This window comes from Coffea eugenioides, chromosome 11 (genome assembly GCF_003713205.1).
Source record: "Coffea eugenioides isolate CCC68of chromosome 11, Ceug_1.0, whole genome shotgun sequence".
NCBI classification, from domain to species: Eukaryota; Viridiplantae; Streptophyta; class Magnoliopsida; order Gentianales; family Rubiaceae; genus Coffea; species Coffea eugenioides.
This window is the reverse complement of record NC_040045.1, coordinates 40,898,050-40,914,099: the sequence shown is the minus strand read 5'-3', so window position 1 is coordinate 40,914,099 and position 16,050 is coordinate 40,898,050. Positions and strand designations below refer to the sequence as shown.

The 16,050-nt window shown below is 38.0% G+C and overlaps 3 protein-coding genes across 4 annotated transcripts; 1 reads left to right on the top strand and 2 right to left on the bottom strand.

Moving 5' to 3' along the window:
• The first annotated feature begins 1,231 nt into the window (after positions 1-1,231).
• On the top strand, positions 1,232-5,143 carry LOC113753807 (dihydrolipoyllysine-residue acetyltransferase component 4 of pyruvate dehydrogenase complex, chloroplastic). Its single transcript, XM_027298050.1, has 6 exons — positions 1,232-2,373; positions 2,511-2,702; positions 2,827-2,914; positions 2,997-3,067; positions 3,160-3,243; positions 4,825-5,143. The coding sequence occupies exons 1-6, from the start codon at positions 1,513-1,515 to the stop codon at positions 4,927-4,929; spliced, it is 1,401 nt and encodes a 466-aa protein (XP_027153851.1). The 5' UTR covers positions 1,232-1,512; the 3' UTR covers positions 4,930-5,143.
• A 508-nt stretch (positions 5,144-5,651) lies between these two features.
• Positions 5,652-9,499, bottom strand: LOC113753861 (ACD11 homolog protein-like). The gene is made up of 5 exons (XM_027298124.1): positions 9,322-9,499; positions 8,865-9,141; positions 7,504-7,676; positions 6,868-7,013; positions 5,652-6,279 (listed from the first exon to the last, which is right to left on the bottom strand). The coding sequence occupies exons 1-5, from the start codon at positions 9,375-9,377 to the stop codon at positions 6,173-6,175; spliced, it is 759 nt and encodes a 252-aa protein (XP_027153925.1). The 5' UTR covers positions 9,378-9,499; the 3' UTR covers positions 5,652-6,172.
• Positions 9,500-11,009: 1,510 nt separating this feature from the next.
• LOC113751746 (protein NRT1/ PTR FAMILY 3.1) lies at positions 11,010-15,836 on the bottom strand. 2 transcript variants are annotated; one of them, XM_027295863.1, is made up of 5 exons: positions 15,732-15,836; positions 15,394-15,611; positions 14,451-15,013; positions 11,323-12,239; positions 11,010-11,163 (listed from the first exon to the last, which is right to left on the bottom strand). In XM_027295863.1, exons 1-4 carry the CDS (start codon positions 15,832-15,834, stop codon positions 11,354-11,356), a joined length of 1,770 nt encoding a protein of 589 aa, XP_027151664.1. In that variant the 5' UTR covers positions 15,835-15,836; the 3' UTR covers positions 11,010-11,163; positions 11,323-11,353. The 2 variants fall into 2 exon arrangements, with proteins under 2 accessions (XP_027151664.1, XP_027151663.1); XM_027295862.1 differs by having other exon boundaries at positions 11,010-12,239.
• Between the last annotated feature and the right edge of the window lie 214 nt (positions 15,837-16,050).

Here is a 16,050-nt window from a genome sequence, read left to right as displayed (position 1 = left end):
CTCAAAATTGTCCCATTTAACTCCAATCAATGGTAGCGTAGCAAAATCAACCATATACAAGATCCTACAAATCAATGACAATGTGTTAAAAGTGGTCAAAAGAAGCCAAGAGATCGCAATTAGAATAAAACAATGCAATGCATTGTCATTAATTTGTGCTGCACAAATCAATGGAAGTCAACGTGCTGAAAATTGTTAGAATGAGTGAAGGGATTGCGGTTAGAATAAAATGGTACATTTTTATTAATATGCACCGTCTTTTATTTCGTTGATTATGCTAACCTTGTCACTTATTGGATTTAATAGGACTAGCTTGAGGATTTAGGATACAAAATGTCTAAAATTGAGAATTTGAAGTATCAAGCGTCTAAAATTAAAATTTGGGATGCACAGTGAAAAAGTGATAGAAGTTTAGAAATGCAAACAGGAGTTGGTCTACTATAAAAATTAGAATAAAAAACCTAGGGAGCCTTTATATTATTGCCCTTGTTTATTTTTGGTCCCTAATCCAAATTTTGTTTCCGATTGACCCTTGAACAATTAAAATTGCATACTTTAAGGATTTCCAGTGACGTTAGGCATAAATTTGGCCGGATTTAAAGGGCATTTTTGTCAATTCGTAATTGAAGTCTCGGGACCAACATAAAAAACCCTAAAAAGAGATAACCCTTCGACTTCGTAAGCACACTATTAGATTTTTCTTTACAAATCCTTTCAAAATTGAGTTTTACCCAAAAGATTTTGACAGTGAAGTTTTTAAATGATCTGAAAAAACACCATATTCGAGGCATGGTGCAAAGCTTTTTTCTCGTGGGTAAAACTCAATTTTCAAAGTTTTTGTAAAGAAAATCTAATGATGTGATTAAGAAATTAAAGGATTGACTTTTTTTAGGATTTTCGATGTCAACCTCGATGCTTCAGTTGTTAATGGACAAAAATGTCCTTTAAATCTGACCAAATTTATGTCTAAAATTATCAAAAGTCCTTAAAGTATGCTGTTTTAATTGTTTAAGGGTCAATCGAAAATAAAATTTAGATGATGGGCCAAAAATAGCCAACAACAATAGTTTAGAGCTTCCGAAGTTTCTTTACCCTAAAAATTAAAACCAAGCCGTTTCATTCAATGACTTTGGTGCAAAATTCAATCCAGGAAATCGATTACTGGATATTTGAATTTGATCGACTGCTGTCCTAAACTAAACTGCGCTTGAACTGGAGAATTCTTTTGCCAAATCAGCCCAACGAGCCGGACTTGGTAGTTAGTGAGCATAGTGACATCCGCAGCATTTTTGGCGGGGCCCCATGTTTTACACTCAAACTCCCCGTCGGACTATCCGAAGCTAACATCAACTAACTCTTCCTCGTCTTCTCCGTCGCGTCCTCCTCCTTTCCCATCACCAATTTCACTCATTTTCTTTTTGCTAAATCTATTCAGACATTTTCACAAATACATCGCCTTCATTCCCTGAATCACAAAATCGAACGTCCCATTTCTGAGAATTCATCGAGAAAATGGCATCCCTCTCATTCTCCTCATCACTGTCCACAACTTCCCAAATCCAACGTCTCTCGTCTCTGCCATTAAAGCCGCAGCAGGGCAAGCTTCAAAAGTCAGTAGTCCCGGCCATTCAATCCAAGATCCGGGAGATCTTCATGCCGGCTCTCAGCTCCACCATGACTGAGGGAAAAATTGTTTCCTGGGTTAAATCCGAGGGAGATGTCTTGTCCAAAGGCGAGTCCGTCGTGGTAGTCGAATCTGATAAAGCCGACATGGACGTCGAAACTTTTTATGATGGGATCTTGGCCGCCATTGTTGTTAATGAAGGCGAAACGGCTCCCGTGGGTGCCCCGATTGGTCTCTTGGCCGAGACGGAGGAAGAGATTGCTGAAGCTAAAGCTAAAGCCCAGTCAAAATCTCCATCCTCAGCTGCCCCTCCTGCTTCGTCAGCATCAAAAGCTGAAACTCCAGCTCCTCCTCCTCCTCCTCCTCCGGCGGATGGGCCGAGGAAGACTGTGGCGACGCCTTTTGCGAAGAAGTTGGCGAAGCAGCATAAGGTGGATATTGAAAAGGTAATTGGGACGGGACCGTATGGGCGGATTACGCCAGAGGATGTGGAGAAAGCTGCTGGAATTGCACCGGCCAAGAGTCCCACACCAGTTGCGGCTCCAGTGGCTGCTGCTGCGGCAGCAGCTCCAGTGAAAGCACCTTCTGCGTCTCCAGCGACCTTGTCAGAGATTCCTGGGGCAACGGTGGTGCCGTTTACGACAATGCAGGCTGCCGTCTCAAAGAATATGGTGGAGAGTCTCACGGTGCCAACTTTCCGGGTTGGATATCCTATCAATACGGATGCTCTTGATGCCCTATATGAGAAGGTACATTACGGGATTTTCTTATTTTGAATTGGTTTTTGTTATTTTTCAGTAAATTGTGGTGAAACTCAAGAGCTTGTTGGGTTTGTGGTAATTAGAATTCTGGGATTTGAGAAAGATTTAAATTTTATTAATATCAGGTTAAGAAAAAGGGCGTTACTATGACTGCATTGCTGGCTAAAGCTGCGGCAATGGCATTGGTCCAGCATCCGGTTGTGAATTCTACTTGTAAAGACGGGAAGAGTTTTACATACAATAGTAATATAAACATCGCAGTTGCTGTTGCAATTAATGGTGGATTGATCACCCCTGTTCTGCAAGATGCTGACAAGGTACTGATAATAAGACGGTTACCAATGCTATCGTTGTTCTGATTAGTTATAAGCATTCAGCTGGAAGAAATGTTGAATAATTCATGAAGCTGCTAGTTAAAATGATTTAGCTGTGATGATGTAGTTGGATCTTTACTTGTTATCACAAAAGTGGAAGGAATTGGTAGAGAAGGCTAGAGCTAAGCAGCTTCAGCCACAAGAATATAATTCAGGTATTTTTAACTTCAGTGTTGTGGTTTTTCAAATGCTCTATTGGGGATTCTGATAAATTGGGTTGATTGCTTTTGAGTATAGGGACTTTCACACTGTCGAATTTGGGCATGTTTGGAGTGGATCGATTTGATGCTATTCTTCCTCCAGGACAGGTTAGCTATCAAATCTAGCCGTTTTGTTCTCGTCTAACGTTATTTGTATAATGCAAAACCTATTACCATTACCCTTGTTTGTAAATGTTTAGGGTGCTATTATGGCTGTTGGTGCATCAAAGCCTACTGTTGTAGCTGATGCAGATGGATTCTTCAGTGTCAAAAATAAGATGCAAGTGAGTTTGATTGATTGTTCTTTGTTACTTCTATTTTGTTCTTTATTTATGGAGTTGCTAGCATGTATATGTGCTGCTATAGATTTGATATCTTTTGACAGAGGGTCTACTAATTTGAGTCCTTGTGACACTATTGCTTTTGTTCGTTGAAGTTTCTCCCAGAGTTGGCAATATGTCCATTTCTATTAGGTTCACGTGGTCCTTTAGGATTCACGGATTTCTGTGTTACATATAGTTGCTATGTTGCAGTAGGGATCTGTTTTACTTGAGATGAAACTTTAAATGCTGTTTGTGTGTTTAACAAGCTTTAGACAAGAAGCTAACAATAAGGATATTGGTCTGGCTAAATGAGACTTGTTTGATGCCTTTCAAGTCCATGTTTATTCAGCCTTCAGTTTTCTATTAAATCTCATATGGGATTCATTTCCAACTTTTTGCAAACTTTGTATAATATCAAGCAGACAACCAAAATTTGGAATCCAGATGAAATTGCCAATTACCATTTCCTCTTCTCGTAGATACTGTGATATCTATTATATGTCAAAGAAAGTGCACCTCTGGTTATGGTATCATTTGCAGAATATTCATTGCCTACCTAGATAGAGATAACCATTATTTTGGAGTTTCACGTTCAATGGTCTTCAGTCAATTCTCTTTGCAGTCCAGTTCTCTCAGTATATTGACTTTGTAGAGATAAAGCAAGTTTCACACCCATTAGAGGTGCAGGTCATTCTTTGTTGATGATGCAAATATTAAACCAGCAAAATTTAGCAGCTTCCCAACTTAGCAGTAAATCAGACCAGCTAAATGTCTTGACATTTTGTGTTCCCTAAGGTTGGTAGTAACTAGCTTTGTCAAGGTGCTAGGAAATTTGAAATCCTTATAGCAGGATTCTAAAGGGAGGCATCACTTTTTCAATAGCAACACTTCTAGTGCAATTCAATTATCTCTTGTAGTGTAATACATTGATAGGCTTTGGCAAGATAAGGTAAATCTTATGGTTCGGCCAGAAAAAAAAAATTTTCATGGAGATTAGAAATAGTATTATGCTTCTATTGTGCATTGTTGAGTTGGGTGACGACAAATTAGTGGGTATCAGAACAGCTGCCATACTGACTGCATGACCTAAAACTTGTCTTTTGGGCTAAATGTCTATTTTCTTTCTTCATGTGCTCAAGCCTTGAACTGAGCTTGTAAAGCTCCGCTGATGTATAGGAGCAGCTAGCTGCTCAAATAAGTGAAAAGTCTAGGGAGAGTTGACTGAGAACACAGCTGCTGGGAGACTTTACAAAGATCATTACCTGATACATTTCTTTAACTGCTTTGCACATTCATCATTTGGTTTGTGTCGAATCTTTATGCTTTTAAAATTTGGTTGACCATCTTGGGTTGGAAAGCTGCAGAGTGATCTTCTACGGTCCTTAGCTATGGACCTAATTTGCTAGTTATACTCAATTATTTTAAAATTCTTTTTCTCTTCCTGTTACAACGATGGAACCTAGCTGAATAAATAGCATCTCACTTTCTGAAAGAATTTCCGTGAGTGCCTGTTGACTGGAATGGTTTCCAAACATTTTCCAGGTCAATGTTACAGCTGATCATCGAATCATCTATGGTGCTGATTTGGCTGCTTTTCTTCAGACCTTCTCAAAGATTATTGAGAACCCTGATAGCTTGACACTGTAGATTAACGACATGTTTATGAGGGTAGCTGAAGGATGCTGCTTTGGAGTCTCGATAGTTTCTGGCGACATTTTTGCATGTTGTTGTTCATTTGTTTCTATTTTGGCAAGAGAGACCGGTGAATCCAATAGGACAATTTTTTGAAAACAAGCAATTATGTTACAATTTGTTGAGACTCGTTGGTATAATAACATTTAGTGTTACTATTTTTTCCCCCTGTCCTTCTTGACTCTTCGCATCTATTATGGAGGATCATATGGCAACCCTAATGCAAGAAAATTTGCATGTATGATGACGATCAGTTGAATTACTGCTTAATTATGGTATTAAACGTTTAGTCGGATGCACGATGATAAGTTTACAAGAAATCCCTCCTGTGAGGAGTGGTGGTTTGTGCAGAGATTTGGGTGCGCGGTTGCTGGCGCTTTAAATTAGTGATATTTAACTTTATTGCATTAATGTTACTACACATCTTTACCAACCCAGGCCAGTGAACCGTGCGTATGGAATTGGGGCATTATGGACTGTAGAAGCATGTTTTCGTTCTGTGGATTTCCTTGCAGCTTCTCGCAAAGACATTTTTGCATTCCTGCAGTCTTGCTTTAGTTTCTGTAGTGCGCCGAGCTTAATGAATTTACCAGTCAGGGAGGAGTAGTATCAGAAATTGGCATTTGTGAGGGCATTCACCAAGACCTCAAAAAGGCGGCAGGAAAAAAAAATAATGGGACCTCAGATGAAGTTCATCAGCTCTGCAAAATGGTCCTTCAACCTTGCCCTTATCATTAGAGATACCACATGAACTGTCATCACTGGGATCATCCTGTGCTGAGACAACTGGGCTTGACCCCTTGAAAAGTAGGATTCAATGATTTGGCTAATTTCTTCTTTGTTAAAGTCATAATTACCATGTACATTTGCCTAGATATCTACAAAATCAATGTTGTTACAATAACAGTAACAATATATGTCAAAATTAGAAAAAAAAATGTCGGTCTCAAAATTTAAAGTTTGAACATGCAAGATATTTCTGCTCCTGCTATTCACTGTTTGGATTCTTTCGGCTTTACAGACGGTAGGAACTGATTCCTTTCAGCTTTTGAAGAAGGTGGGGAAGTATATAGATCTTTAATACTCGAAACTTCACTGTAAGAATCAAGTTCTCTTGCTTGACACTGCATAACTATATGTTAATCTTCTTGCTGCTCCTCAAATGAGTGGTCTGGTTCCCCGGGAAAAGAATCAAAGCTTACCAATCCAAGCTGATGTTTCTCGAGATGTACAACTTGTCAATGTATTCTATAACTGGATGTGAGCCATTGATGTATCTCCTCATTTCCCTCTCCGCTGATTCTTCTGCAAATTCAACATTAAGAAAACATTGTTCATTAAAATTTGATTTCTACTTACTAAAGCTTATAGTAGCAGTTTTTGAATCTGGCGCAGAGTGGACTTAAAAATCGTTTTACTTGGACAAGTTGATGTCTTTGGACGGTGCATAGTGAAAAAGAGAAAAAGCAGGAGTTCAGATGCCTGACCAAGCCACTATCAAAGACTACTCCTTGCATACTTCTTATGCAAGCTGTCGAGAAGAACTAATCATGGATTAATTTCCTCACAATGGGGATATGATTTCTTTCTACAACTATATCCCTTCTGCACTTTGTGTAATTCAGCCGAGTCGAGCCATATCAACTATTGACAGAACCAAGGACATCTTAACCATTATAAGTAGATGGGTAAAACCATGTAGGTAAGAAATGGCTACGAGTGTTTACATTGACTCGCTGTATTCGTTGGTTTTGACTCCTATACTTGAATAGATTGTATGTAATGCAAATTCATAATGCCTCTGATCCAACTTGATAAATACAGTTAATGTCTGCTTTTTTGGATGCCAGAAAGGTGTTAGAAATGTACTAGAAAAGCCACAAAATGTCTCACCAGTTTCATTTAGCCTCTCCAGAAGTTGCTCCCTCGTCGGCAGGGCACACATACCAGCTGAAACAGCAGTCCTGATTGCCCATGTGTGGTATGGTGCACAAACTTTTGTATAAGCTGTTTGAGCAGCTTCTTTCAGAGAACGTTCACTGGAGTTAAAAAGTAAAGTTGGCCATCAATTTAGGAGGCAACGAGGAACACAAATGCCAGGTTAGTTGCAGCAGTTATGACTAGAAGCATCAAAATGGTGGCTGAGAAAGATAGGGGCAGGAAAATCCTACTGCTAATCAGAATATGAACGCAATGCTGAACTTCAAAGAAAATCAACCAGATTTTCCAATGAGCCTTGTTGGTGTTCATAACAAACAACGGAATGTATAGTAACTTATGAATTAAGGAACAGTTATATCTCTTTTGCCCGCCACTAAGCAAATAAACACAGCCAAGAAATAGATGCTTTATAGTAACATGCAATACCATATCCTATTCTTTGCTGTAACTTTGAAACACAGATGAATGAAACAGTACAGTGATGAGGAACATCAACATCAACACTACATCTGAATTGGCTATGAACACCATTTAGTTATAGGGTCAACTTCTTGCTTATGAATATGTACAAGGAGGAAAGAAACATACTCGGCCGACAAAAAGTTTTGAAATAAAGCTCTAATGAGATCCAGGCCCTGCCTAACCCTGCGTAAGTTACGTGAGAGGCTCCCAGCTGATTTTACAGTGTCCATTTCAACGTCATAATCAAGTATGTTATTCAATGTGCCATAGTCCTCTGATGCATCCTCTAGATCCTGTACCTGGAGCAATGACAGCAATACATCCACTGAGAGGTGAAAAAGAACTACTGAAAACAGAATGAAGGTGTCATCATTAGGACTATACATGATACGTGCTTTTCTGAAAGAACATTTCATCTCCTGGCGGATGAGGCAACAGGTAAAGGAGGGGAGATTTCAGGCGTTAAAGTTCTGAGGTACAGAGCTAATGATAAAGAAACTGAATGGAGCTAGGTGAGGTAAAAAAAGATGCACAAAAGTTCTTCCCTAGCAGTATTAGTGAAGAGGCTACACGTTGCCCTCCATCTTTTGCACATCAACAACTTGATCAATTTGATTTCGTTATTATTACTGTTTACTAGTTTCCACCCACCATAGAAGAATAGAAGTCACTGCAATTAGGGGCTAAAAGGAGTCTTTGCTATTAAAAGTTCAGAAAAAAGCTGTGATTTTTGTGCTTGGCAATCATCCAAAAACCATAAGCCCTGCCATCTTCTAGAATCAGTCGTACCTCCTATGAGGGAAGCTTCCCTTGGTATAAGAAGAGTTACTCTCAAATAGGTGACAACCCAAGCAACCATGAGATTCCGCGCTTAAAGCATATTATCTGTAAATTCTCCTATTCAAATCTTTGGCATTGATCATGAAGCCCGAACGCAAGTTCACCCCATTGAAAACTATAGCAGGTGGCTCTTTCATTTCTTAGTCCTAAATGTATACTTTTTCGAGGAGAAAAGAAGAAAATAGAGCAAATACCATTCTGCAGTAATTGCTTATACAATTTTATTCTGGGATGGAAGCGTCAAAACAAGACCTTGTTCATTTGTTACATACACGAAACTGATCCAGCAATTTTTTTCTGTTCCTTCTGTTGACCAAATTAAACTAATTTGCCCCTCTTAATCCTAAATCTCTGCCTATGTAAGAAATCATACTGGCAAGAGACATACCTGTGCTTGGATGACATACATATATAAGGCATTAAAGATTTCAGACATACAAATGTTATCCCTCCAAGCCAAAAATCCATGCATAAAAGATGCTCAAAAAGTATATAATTTTAGAGAATCAGGCCCAATGGTAAAGGGTCTTTGTCCCTGGTTTTAGAATGAGTGTTCAATTCTTACCGTCTCTATTCCCTACTTCGTATTTCCTACTCTTCCCATTCTAAAAATAAAAAAGAAATAAAAACAAATAAACAGTGCTAACCTTGGACACGTACTCCATCTCCGCAAATTTGAAGGCAATTCCCAAAGAACCAAAGAGGACGGAAACAAGAGAACATGCATCACAAAAGGGCTTCAAATCAAGATCAAAATTAGGACCCCTTGACTTCAATAAACGAGAAAGTTCCTCAAAAGCATCTGCAATGGCAGATAAAGGAGTTCCCTCTGAATCCGAAACAGCATCCTCAAAAGCATCATCATCTTCCATTACACTATTCCTTCTCGTTGTTGCACTGCTTGAACCTGTTCTTTCCTTAGTCCTTCAAAAACAAGAAAAAAAATCCCACATGTTTCAAACTTAATTATAAGATCCAATTAACCATCGGCACTTTCCTTTGTTTATAAACTAAAAATACCTAAACAAAATCAATATCAAGAAAAAGTTGTGGGGTGGAGTATAAAGCAAGAAACTGGTGATCATAATTAAGAGTTTGGCTTACTTTTGTCTGTAGTTTCGTTGTATTGTGTTAAGGAACGAAGGGAAGCGGGGGGCCATCGTTTCTTGGAGTCTGCTAAGATTGCGCTCTGTCTTACAAGAAACTCTACAAATCTATGCAGTTGTTTCTTCAGAAATTTGAAGGTAGTTAATACGAAGCCAAGAGAGTTTTCACTATTCTAAATTTGGCGCGCCATGGGTCGTTATAACCTTAACCGAACCTTTGAGAAAGGTTGCGCGTATTGACTGTTAGGTACATACCAAATAACAGAGAATCTGTTTCCTCCACAATTTAAAGTGTGACGATTGACAATGGAGCTTTCCGATTGATTGCGTGTATACTCCTTTTTTTTTCTTTTTTCTTTTTTTGGGGCAAAACTAGTTATAATTAGGGAAGTATGTGTTGGATTAATTGACGAGAACAAAGCTGAAAATCCATAATCGTACACGTTTTTTTTATTCCTATTGTGCTAAACTTTTTTTAACAGTATGCATTCCTTGTCATATTCTATATATATTCCTTTTGGAATAAAGTGCCAAAACGTTAAACTAATCCAATCAAAATACTCGGTAAGGTGAAAAATAATTTTTACCCTTTTTTTTTTTTTTTGCGTTATCTTCTCGTCAAGACGTTAAAATAATCCAATCAAAACACTCGTAAGGTAAAAAATAATTTTTACCCTTTTATGTTTTTTGTGTTATCTTCTCACTTCTCCCTACATTCTCATATGGAGTATCTTTTATCGGGCATAGAATTTGAACTCTAAATGAACTCTAAACCTGATGAAGACAAAATAAATTATATCAAAAATTAAATTGCCCATGCTGCTAATTCTCTATTGCATCTTTTCTTTGAGATTTAAAAAGAAGAGGTAATTTGAGGAGAACTAATGAAATTGGATTAATTACTTTTATAAGTCCACCTTAAGTTAGTCTAGTCAAACCAAAATAGTTAATGTAAATGTGACATCATATGATGATGATGATGTGGGGGCTAATTTTACGTTACGTGTGGGGCAATCCACACTCTAAACCCTCCTATAAGGAAAGGTGTTCATCTCATGCAGGCCAGGATGAATCCAAATATGAGGAACCCGTAATCAAAACACGGTCCAACATATCATTAATTCTAACGTGTGAAGCCCAATCGCTTCTAAAACCTATTTAAGCATTGTGACTAAAACAAAGTGCCACTCATTCCATGTATATCATTTTTTTTTTCCATGCGATTGCCATATTTGTTGATACTTGAAGGCCTAGAGGATGTCGTGGTGCAAGAATTACTTCCCAATTGATTCAGAAGACAAGTAGGGCTTCTTGTCAAAGGTTCATGGACCAGCCTCATCATCTATTGGAGAATAAACTTGCAATTCTTCTCCCACTTTCTTATATCTATTCAATGATAACGCTTAGGTATTTAAGATAAAAAGGAAAGGCCAGCTTTCCCCTGAATTGCTTTTGCCTTCTGCTTAAATTTTGCAAAATCTAAGCCCACATTGTTGAAAGAAAATTGAAAAATAGAATAAGCCCACCAGCAGATCTTCTATTTTCTGGGCCCTCCATATTGCCATTGGCAATTTTTTTTTTTTGGACCTTTTCTTTTTCTAAAAGTTTAAGCCTCTATCGCATATTGTCAAAGGCCCAAACATGTGCAAACTTTTCTTTCTTTCTTTCTTTAAAAAAAATAAAAAATAAAAAATTGAAACTTCTATGGAGAAAAAGAAAGAACTTTACTTGAACAGAGGAGGACACTTGCATGTTCTCATGTCAGCTACAACTATATGGAATTCATAGCACTCCTCCATAAATACTACTAAGCCTACAACAACTAAAAAAACATAGGCATGTAATATTGTATTGAAATCAGATTATAGTATCTAAACACGATTCCTTAGCTCGATCCCATCTTCTTCTGAGCAATCAACCTCCTGGGCATGCACCTGAATTGGCTTGAAAGTGTAGAATTTTGCACATACCAAGTAGAATTTTGCACATACCAAGGCATGTAATATTGTATTGAAATCAGATTATAGTATCTAAACACGATTCCTCAGCTCGATCCCATCTTCTTCTGAGCAATCAACCTCCTGGGCATGCACCTGAATTGGCTTGAAAGTGTAGAATTTTGCACATACCAAGTAGTACACCAAGTTTGCAACTTGCAGCAATGTTATCAGCCAATAAAGGTACTCCAATTTTCCCCTGTTCAAATTGTTATCCGGAAGCCAATTTGATCCATCAGGGCCTGCACTGAACTTGTGAATAATTGACACCAAAAAGGTACTTGTATAACTCCCCATTGAGATTGCCAACCAGAAAAATGCAGTAGCGGTGCTCCTCATGCTCTCTGGAGCTTGATCATACAAGAACTCAAGGTGACCGATTGACATAAATGCTTCAGCCATCCCATGAAGGCAATACTGTGGAACTAGCCAAAACACTGAAATCGGGATCATTTCTTGAGGTTTGTCTTCTAGTCCGTACGCGAAAGCTGTCCGTCTTCGCTTGACTTCAACAAATCCAGCAACGAATGTGGCTAGTATTGCAATGGCAAATCCAATTCCCATTCTGGTGAGGTATGTTATGCCACGTTCTAGCCCGGTGAAGCGACGAATTACTGGGACAAAAATGCGATCGTATACACCAATTGTGAGGAGCATACATGCTAAGGTGAAGACACTCATGGATGCTGCAGGGATTTGGAAGGTTTTTGTTAGGTGACGATTCATGGTTTTTGCTTGTGATAATGAAAATGTGTGTTGCTGAGCAGCTGCAGTGATGAGAAGGATTCCAGATGCCCATATTGGTCCCATTCGGATCACTGATTTTAGCTCCTCTACACGGTGAACTGTGTTCAGCCTCCACCAATTTGGTGCTTTGGGATCGTCTTCTTCTGTCACAATTGCTGCCTTGCTAAAAAACCTGATCACCAAAGAAAAGAAAATGTTTCTGTGAATTCTACATCTTAAGATTCAGAAATGCTAGCATTTTTCTACAATTGCAAAAAACTGAAAAATAATTTTTTTTTTTTTAAAAAAAAAAAAAGCTGAAAGCATGCATGATAGGAATTAGTAGACACTCTATAGACACATGTTGAGAATATAGCTTCACTGAATGAGTAACGCTATAAAATCTTGAATTATTGGGGCAGTTGTTAGTTTCCTTAGCAATGGTTTGTCTTTACCATGTCCTTTAGTAAAGTTTATCTTCAAAGATGACCCTACTTAATAATTTTTTTATTCTTTTTAAAAAGATGGAAGTCTAAAATTGATGAACCTATTTCAGCTTATCTTTTAATTTCTTTTTCTTTTTCTTTTTTGTTTAACTTTGAAAATACACATTTTTTTTTTTGTAAAAGAAAATTTGGATAGATTCGACTCTAATCATCATCACAAGTGAGGGCATGCTCTCAAAACCATAAGTACTCATAGGAATTTTTACAGATTGCTCACCAATACAATCCTCACATCAACAACAACAGGGGATGAAAATAGACTGTATCATAATTTACCAGTTAGGGATGAAAATATTCTTTAGAGAAATCACCTCCATTATATGATTATCAAGCTTAGAGCTGTCAATACCAAATGGACGTCATGTGGATGGAAAAGGCCATTTGCAAAGTTCGCCATAAAAAATGACAGTAGGTGGAAAGATGTTCTTCCCCTTTGGCAGCAAATCGCGGCCGAAAGGTTATGAGGGCAGTTGCCGAGCATGTATAACTATTAGTCTATTATGTGATGTATAATACATTGCGGATTGAACCAAAAGATAAAATAAAATAACAAAGAGGGCACATGTGGAACAGTTGTTATCTACTAATAAATTTCTGGCTTCGGCTGAGTTCATTGGCAAACGGCAACCGACAGATGATTCAGGCTGAAGAACAAATTGACGAAACAATGCACCGAATAACATACAAAAATTTTCAGAAATGGCTGATCAAATGACACGCTTTCTATTGCAGGTTTTGATGGGCATTAACATAATCCTAATGAAGAAGAAGAGGTCACAATCAATTTGTTTGATAGCATAAAAGATAAACAATTTTGTTGATGTTGGGCAAAGTTATGTGGGTAGTAACTAGAACCTGTTCTTGAAGAAAGCATCTATTTTGCTTCCTAGAGTATCTTGGCTGTAGATTGCTTAAAAGCCATTAAGCTTTCATGTGGAACAAATCAATGATTGATTTATGTGAACCCAATAGTGTCATGTTGATAGCGATAAAGATAAGTCGCAACCACAATCTTTAATTAGTAGGCCTATACGCAACTTCTTGTACCAAAAACGACAATAAACACTAAGACATGAGGTCTGCATCATATTGCTGTAATCATCTTTTTGTTCTCATCTAGTGTAAGCAAAAGAACATATTTCAAACGTCCCAACGAAACTTTGACCTATTGTGCGTATTTGTGTGCAGCTGGAGAGGAAGTGTTTGGCCCATGGGAGAAATTATTCCACTGTGAGAAAATTAATTAATTTTTACCATTAGGAGATCCTGCAAGCGAACCAATGATCATTAGGGTCCTAGCTATAATTCTTGCAAGCACCGTATATAGACTCTATGGAAGGAATGAAACTATGGTACCATCATGAGGATTTGCTATTCCATAATTTGGAATGGGAATATACTATTTTGACCCGTCTCTGCTAGCTCATTGAATTTCTGTCTAGTTATGCTTATGATGATACAGTATAAGCAAGAAAATGACCCTTGAACAAACTGTCTCTACCTAATATGCTTTTAATGAAAAGAAAAATACCGCTCCTAGGTATCTCTCTTTCATGGGTTCCCTTAGAGTTAAACATCCATGTAATCAATGAAAAACACATATAGAGAAGTGCAAATAAAAATGGTTTGTTGGTACAATAATGATGCATCAAATTAAAATACTATTCACATGTTTGTGTCTGCAGTATAAAATTGCCCCATGTTTCTGTTTGATGTGTGCACTTCCATCAATTACTGTCGAAGAAGATAGGCATCGCCAAAAAAAAAAGGTTCAAACACCAAAAAACCTGTCTAGCCCCTTGTATGTTCATTAATTGATGCTTTCCCTAAAAATTATGGCTAAATAACCGAAATTTCAATCACATAAAAGACAGAGGAACTAAATTAAGGGGACTTACTTCATGTGTTTAGTATGCATAAGCCTTCCACCAAGAGATATTCCAGCATCAAGATCTTGATTTTCATATAGCAATGTGGGATCAGAGGGCATAGAAAGATTTCTTTTCCTGTAGGCAGCCACACAGACTTGTACTAGTCTTGTGAAAGGGCTACCGGCTGGGTCCAAGTTTCTGTACAAAGGGTAGCCAAATATGAAGGCAATAATTGAGAGGGCCATTGCAACTGTCGGTATTCCGAGGCCCCATCCCCAGCTAATATAATCTTGGATGTAAACAACTACTGTTACTGCAACAAGCATAGATGCCCCCATGCAGAAATAGTACCAATTGAAGAACTTCCATGTCTTGGTTTTTTGCTCTGGATCAGTCTCATCAAATTGATCTGCACCAAATGATACCACACAAGGTCTGACGCCTCCTGCTCCTATTGCAGCTAGCAAGAGAGATATGTAGAGTATGGCAAGTTGGCCAGAATTGGCTTCTTGGCACACTGATTCATTAACTTTGCATGGGGGAGGCCTCAGTTTTGGTAATATTGCTGATGTTGTCAAGCTAACCATTCCCTGATACCATGTGTAAAGTTGAAACTTAGTTAATGAACCAAATCATGAGAACAAGTTACATACAAAATTGACTGTTAAATAACAATTCAGAAATCAGGAATTTTAGGATTTCTCCAATCCTAGATTCAAATTGAGTACATGGAAAGTCATAGAGTGCTAAGAAACTTCTTGTGACATTTGACAAATTAACAAACCTTTTGACTAAGTTGAGTTGATATGATAAGACAAACCTATCATTGCATGAAACTTCAGTAATAATACAATACAAGAATACATATTATATCATGCACAGCAAAGCTTTCAAAAACCTGTGTGTGTGTGTGTGTGTGTGTGTTTGTGACAGAGAGAGAGAGAGAGGGAGGGAGGGAGGGAGACTTTACTATTTGGTAGAAGATTGAAGCAACAGTAATGGTCCAAAACCTTCCCGCAAATGAATCAGCAATGAATGCACCAATCAATGGTGTCAGACTGGCGGTTCCAGAGAAGTTGGTAGTAGTATTAGCAGCCTTGGTTAAAGACATATGCAGCTGCTTTGTTAAGTAGCTTTGCATGTTACTTCCAACTCCAACCACAGCCAACTTCTCACATACTTCATTTGCTGCAAGAAAAAGCAAGAACAAAATCATTAATGTAATCAAAGTAACAAAAGCTTTAGTATTGTTCAGACTTGAAAGTTTAATGATCAGAAAAGAACTTAAACAGCAAGAAGAGAGCTTACCAAAAATGAAAGGCATAGTCACCATTCCTCCCTTGATCTTTTCAACTGGGCGACCTTTCTCCTCTACTGTTGCCATCTTGGTCATTATTGTGGTGGTCTTCATGACCTTCAAGCTCCAATATTTATAGCCTGCATGAAAATGTTACTGTTGTACTTTTACCACAAAAATCTGCCTTTTATGACATTTTTCCTGTGCAAATACATGGCCTCAAGGATTTGACAGCACAGTAACTTAGAATACATGGTTCTTATAAGTTGGAAACTGGAAGCAGAACTTGAGGATTGATGGGACCAGCTAACATTGATGCGAGTCCAACCA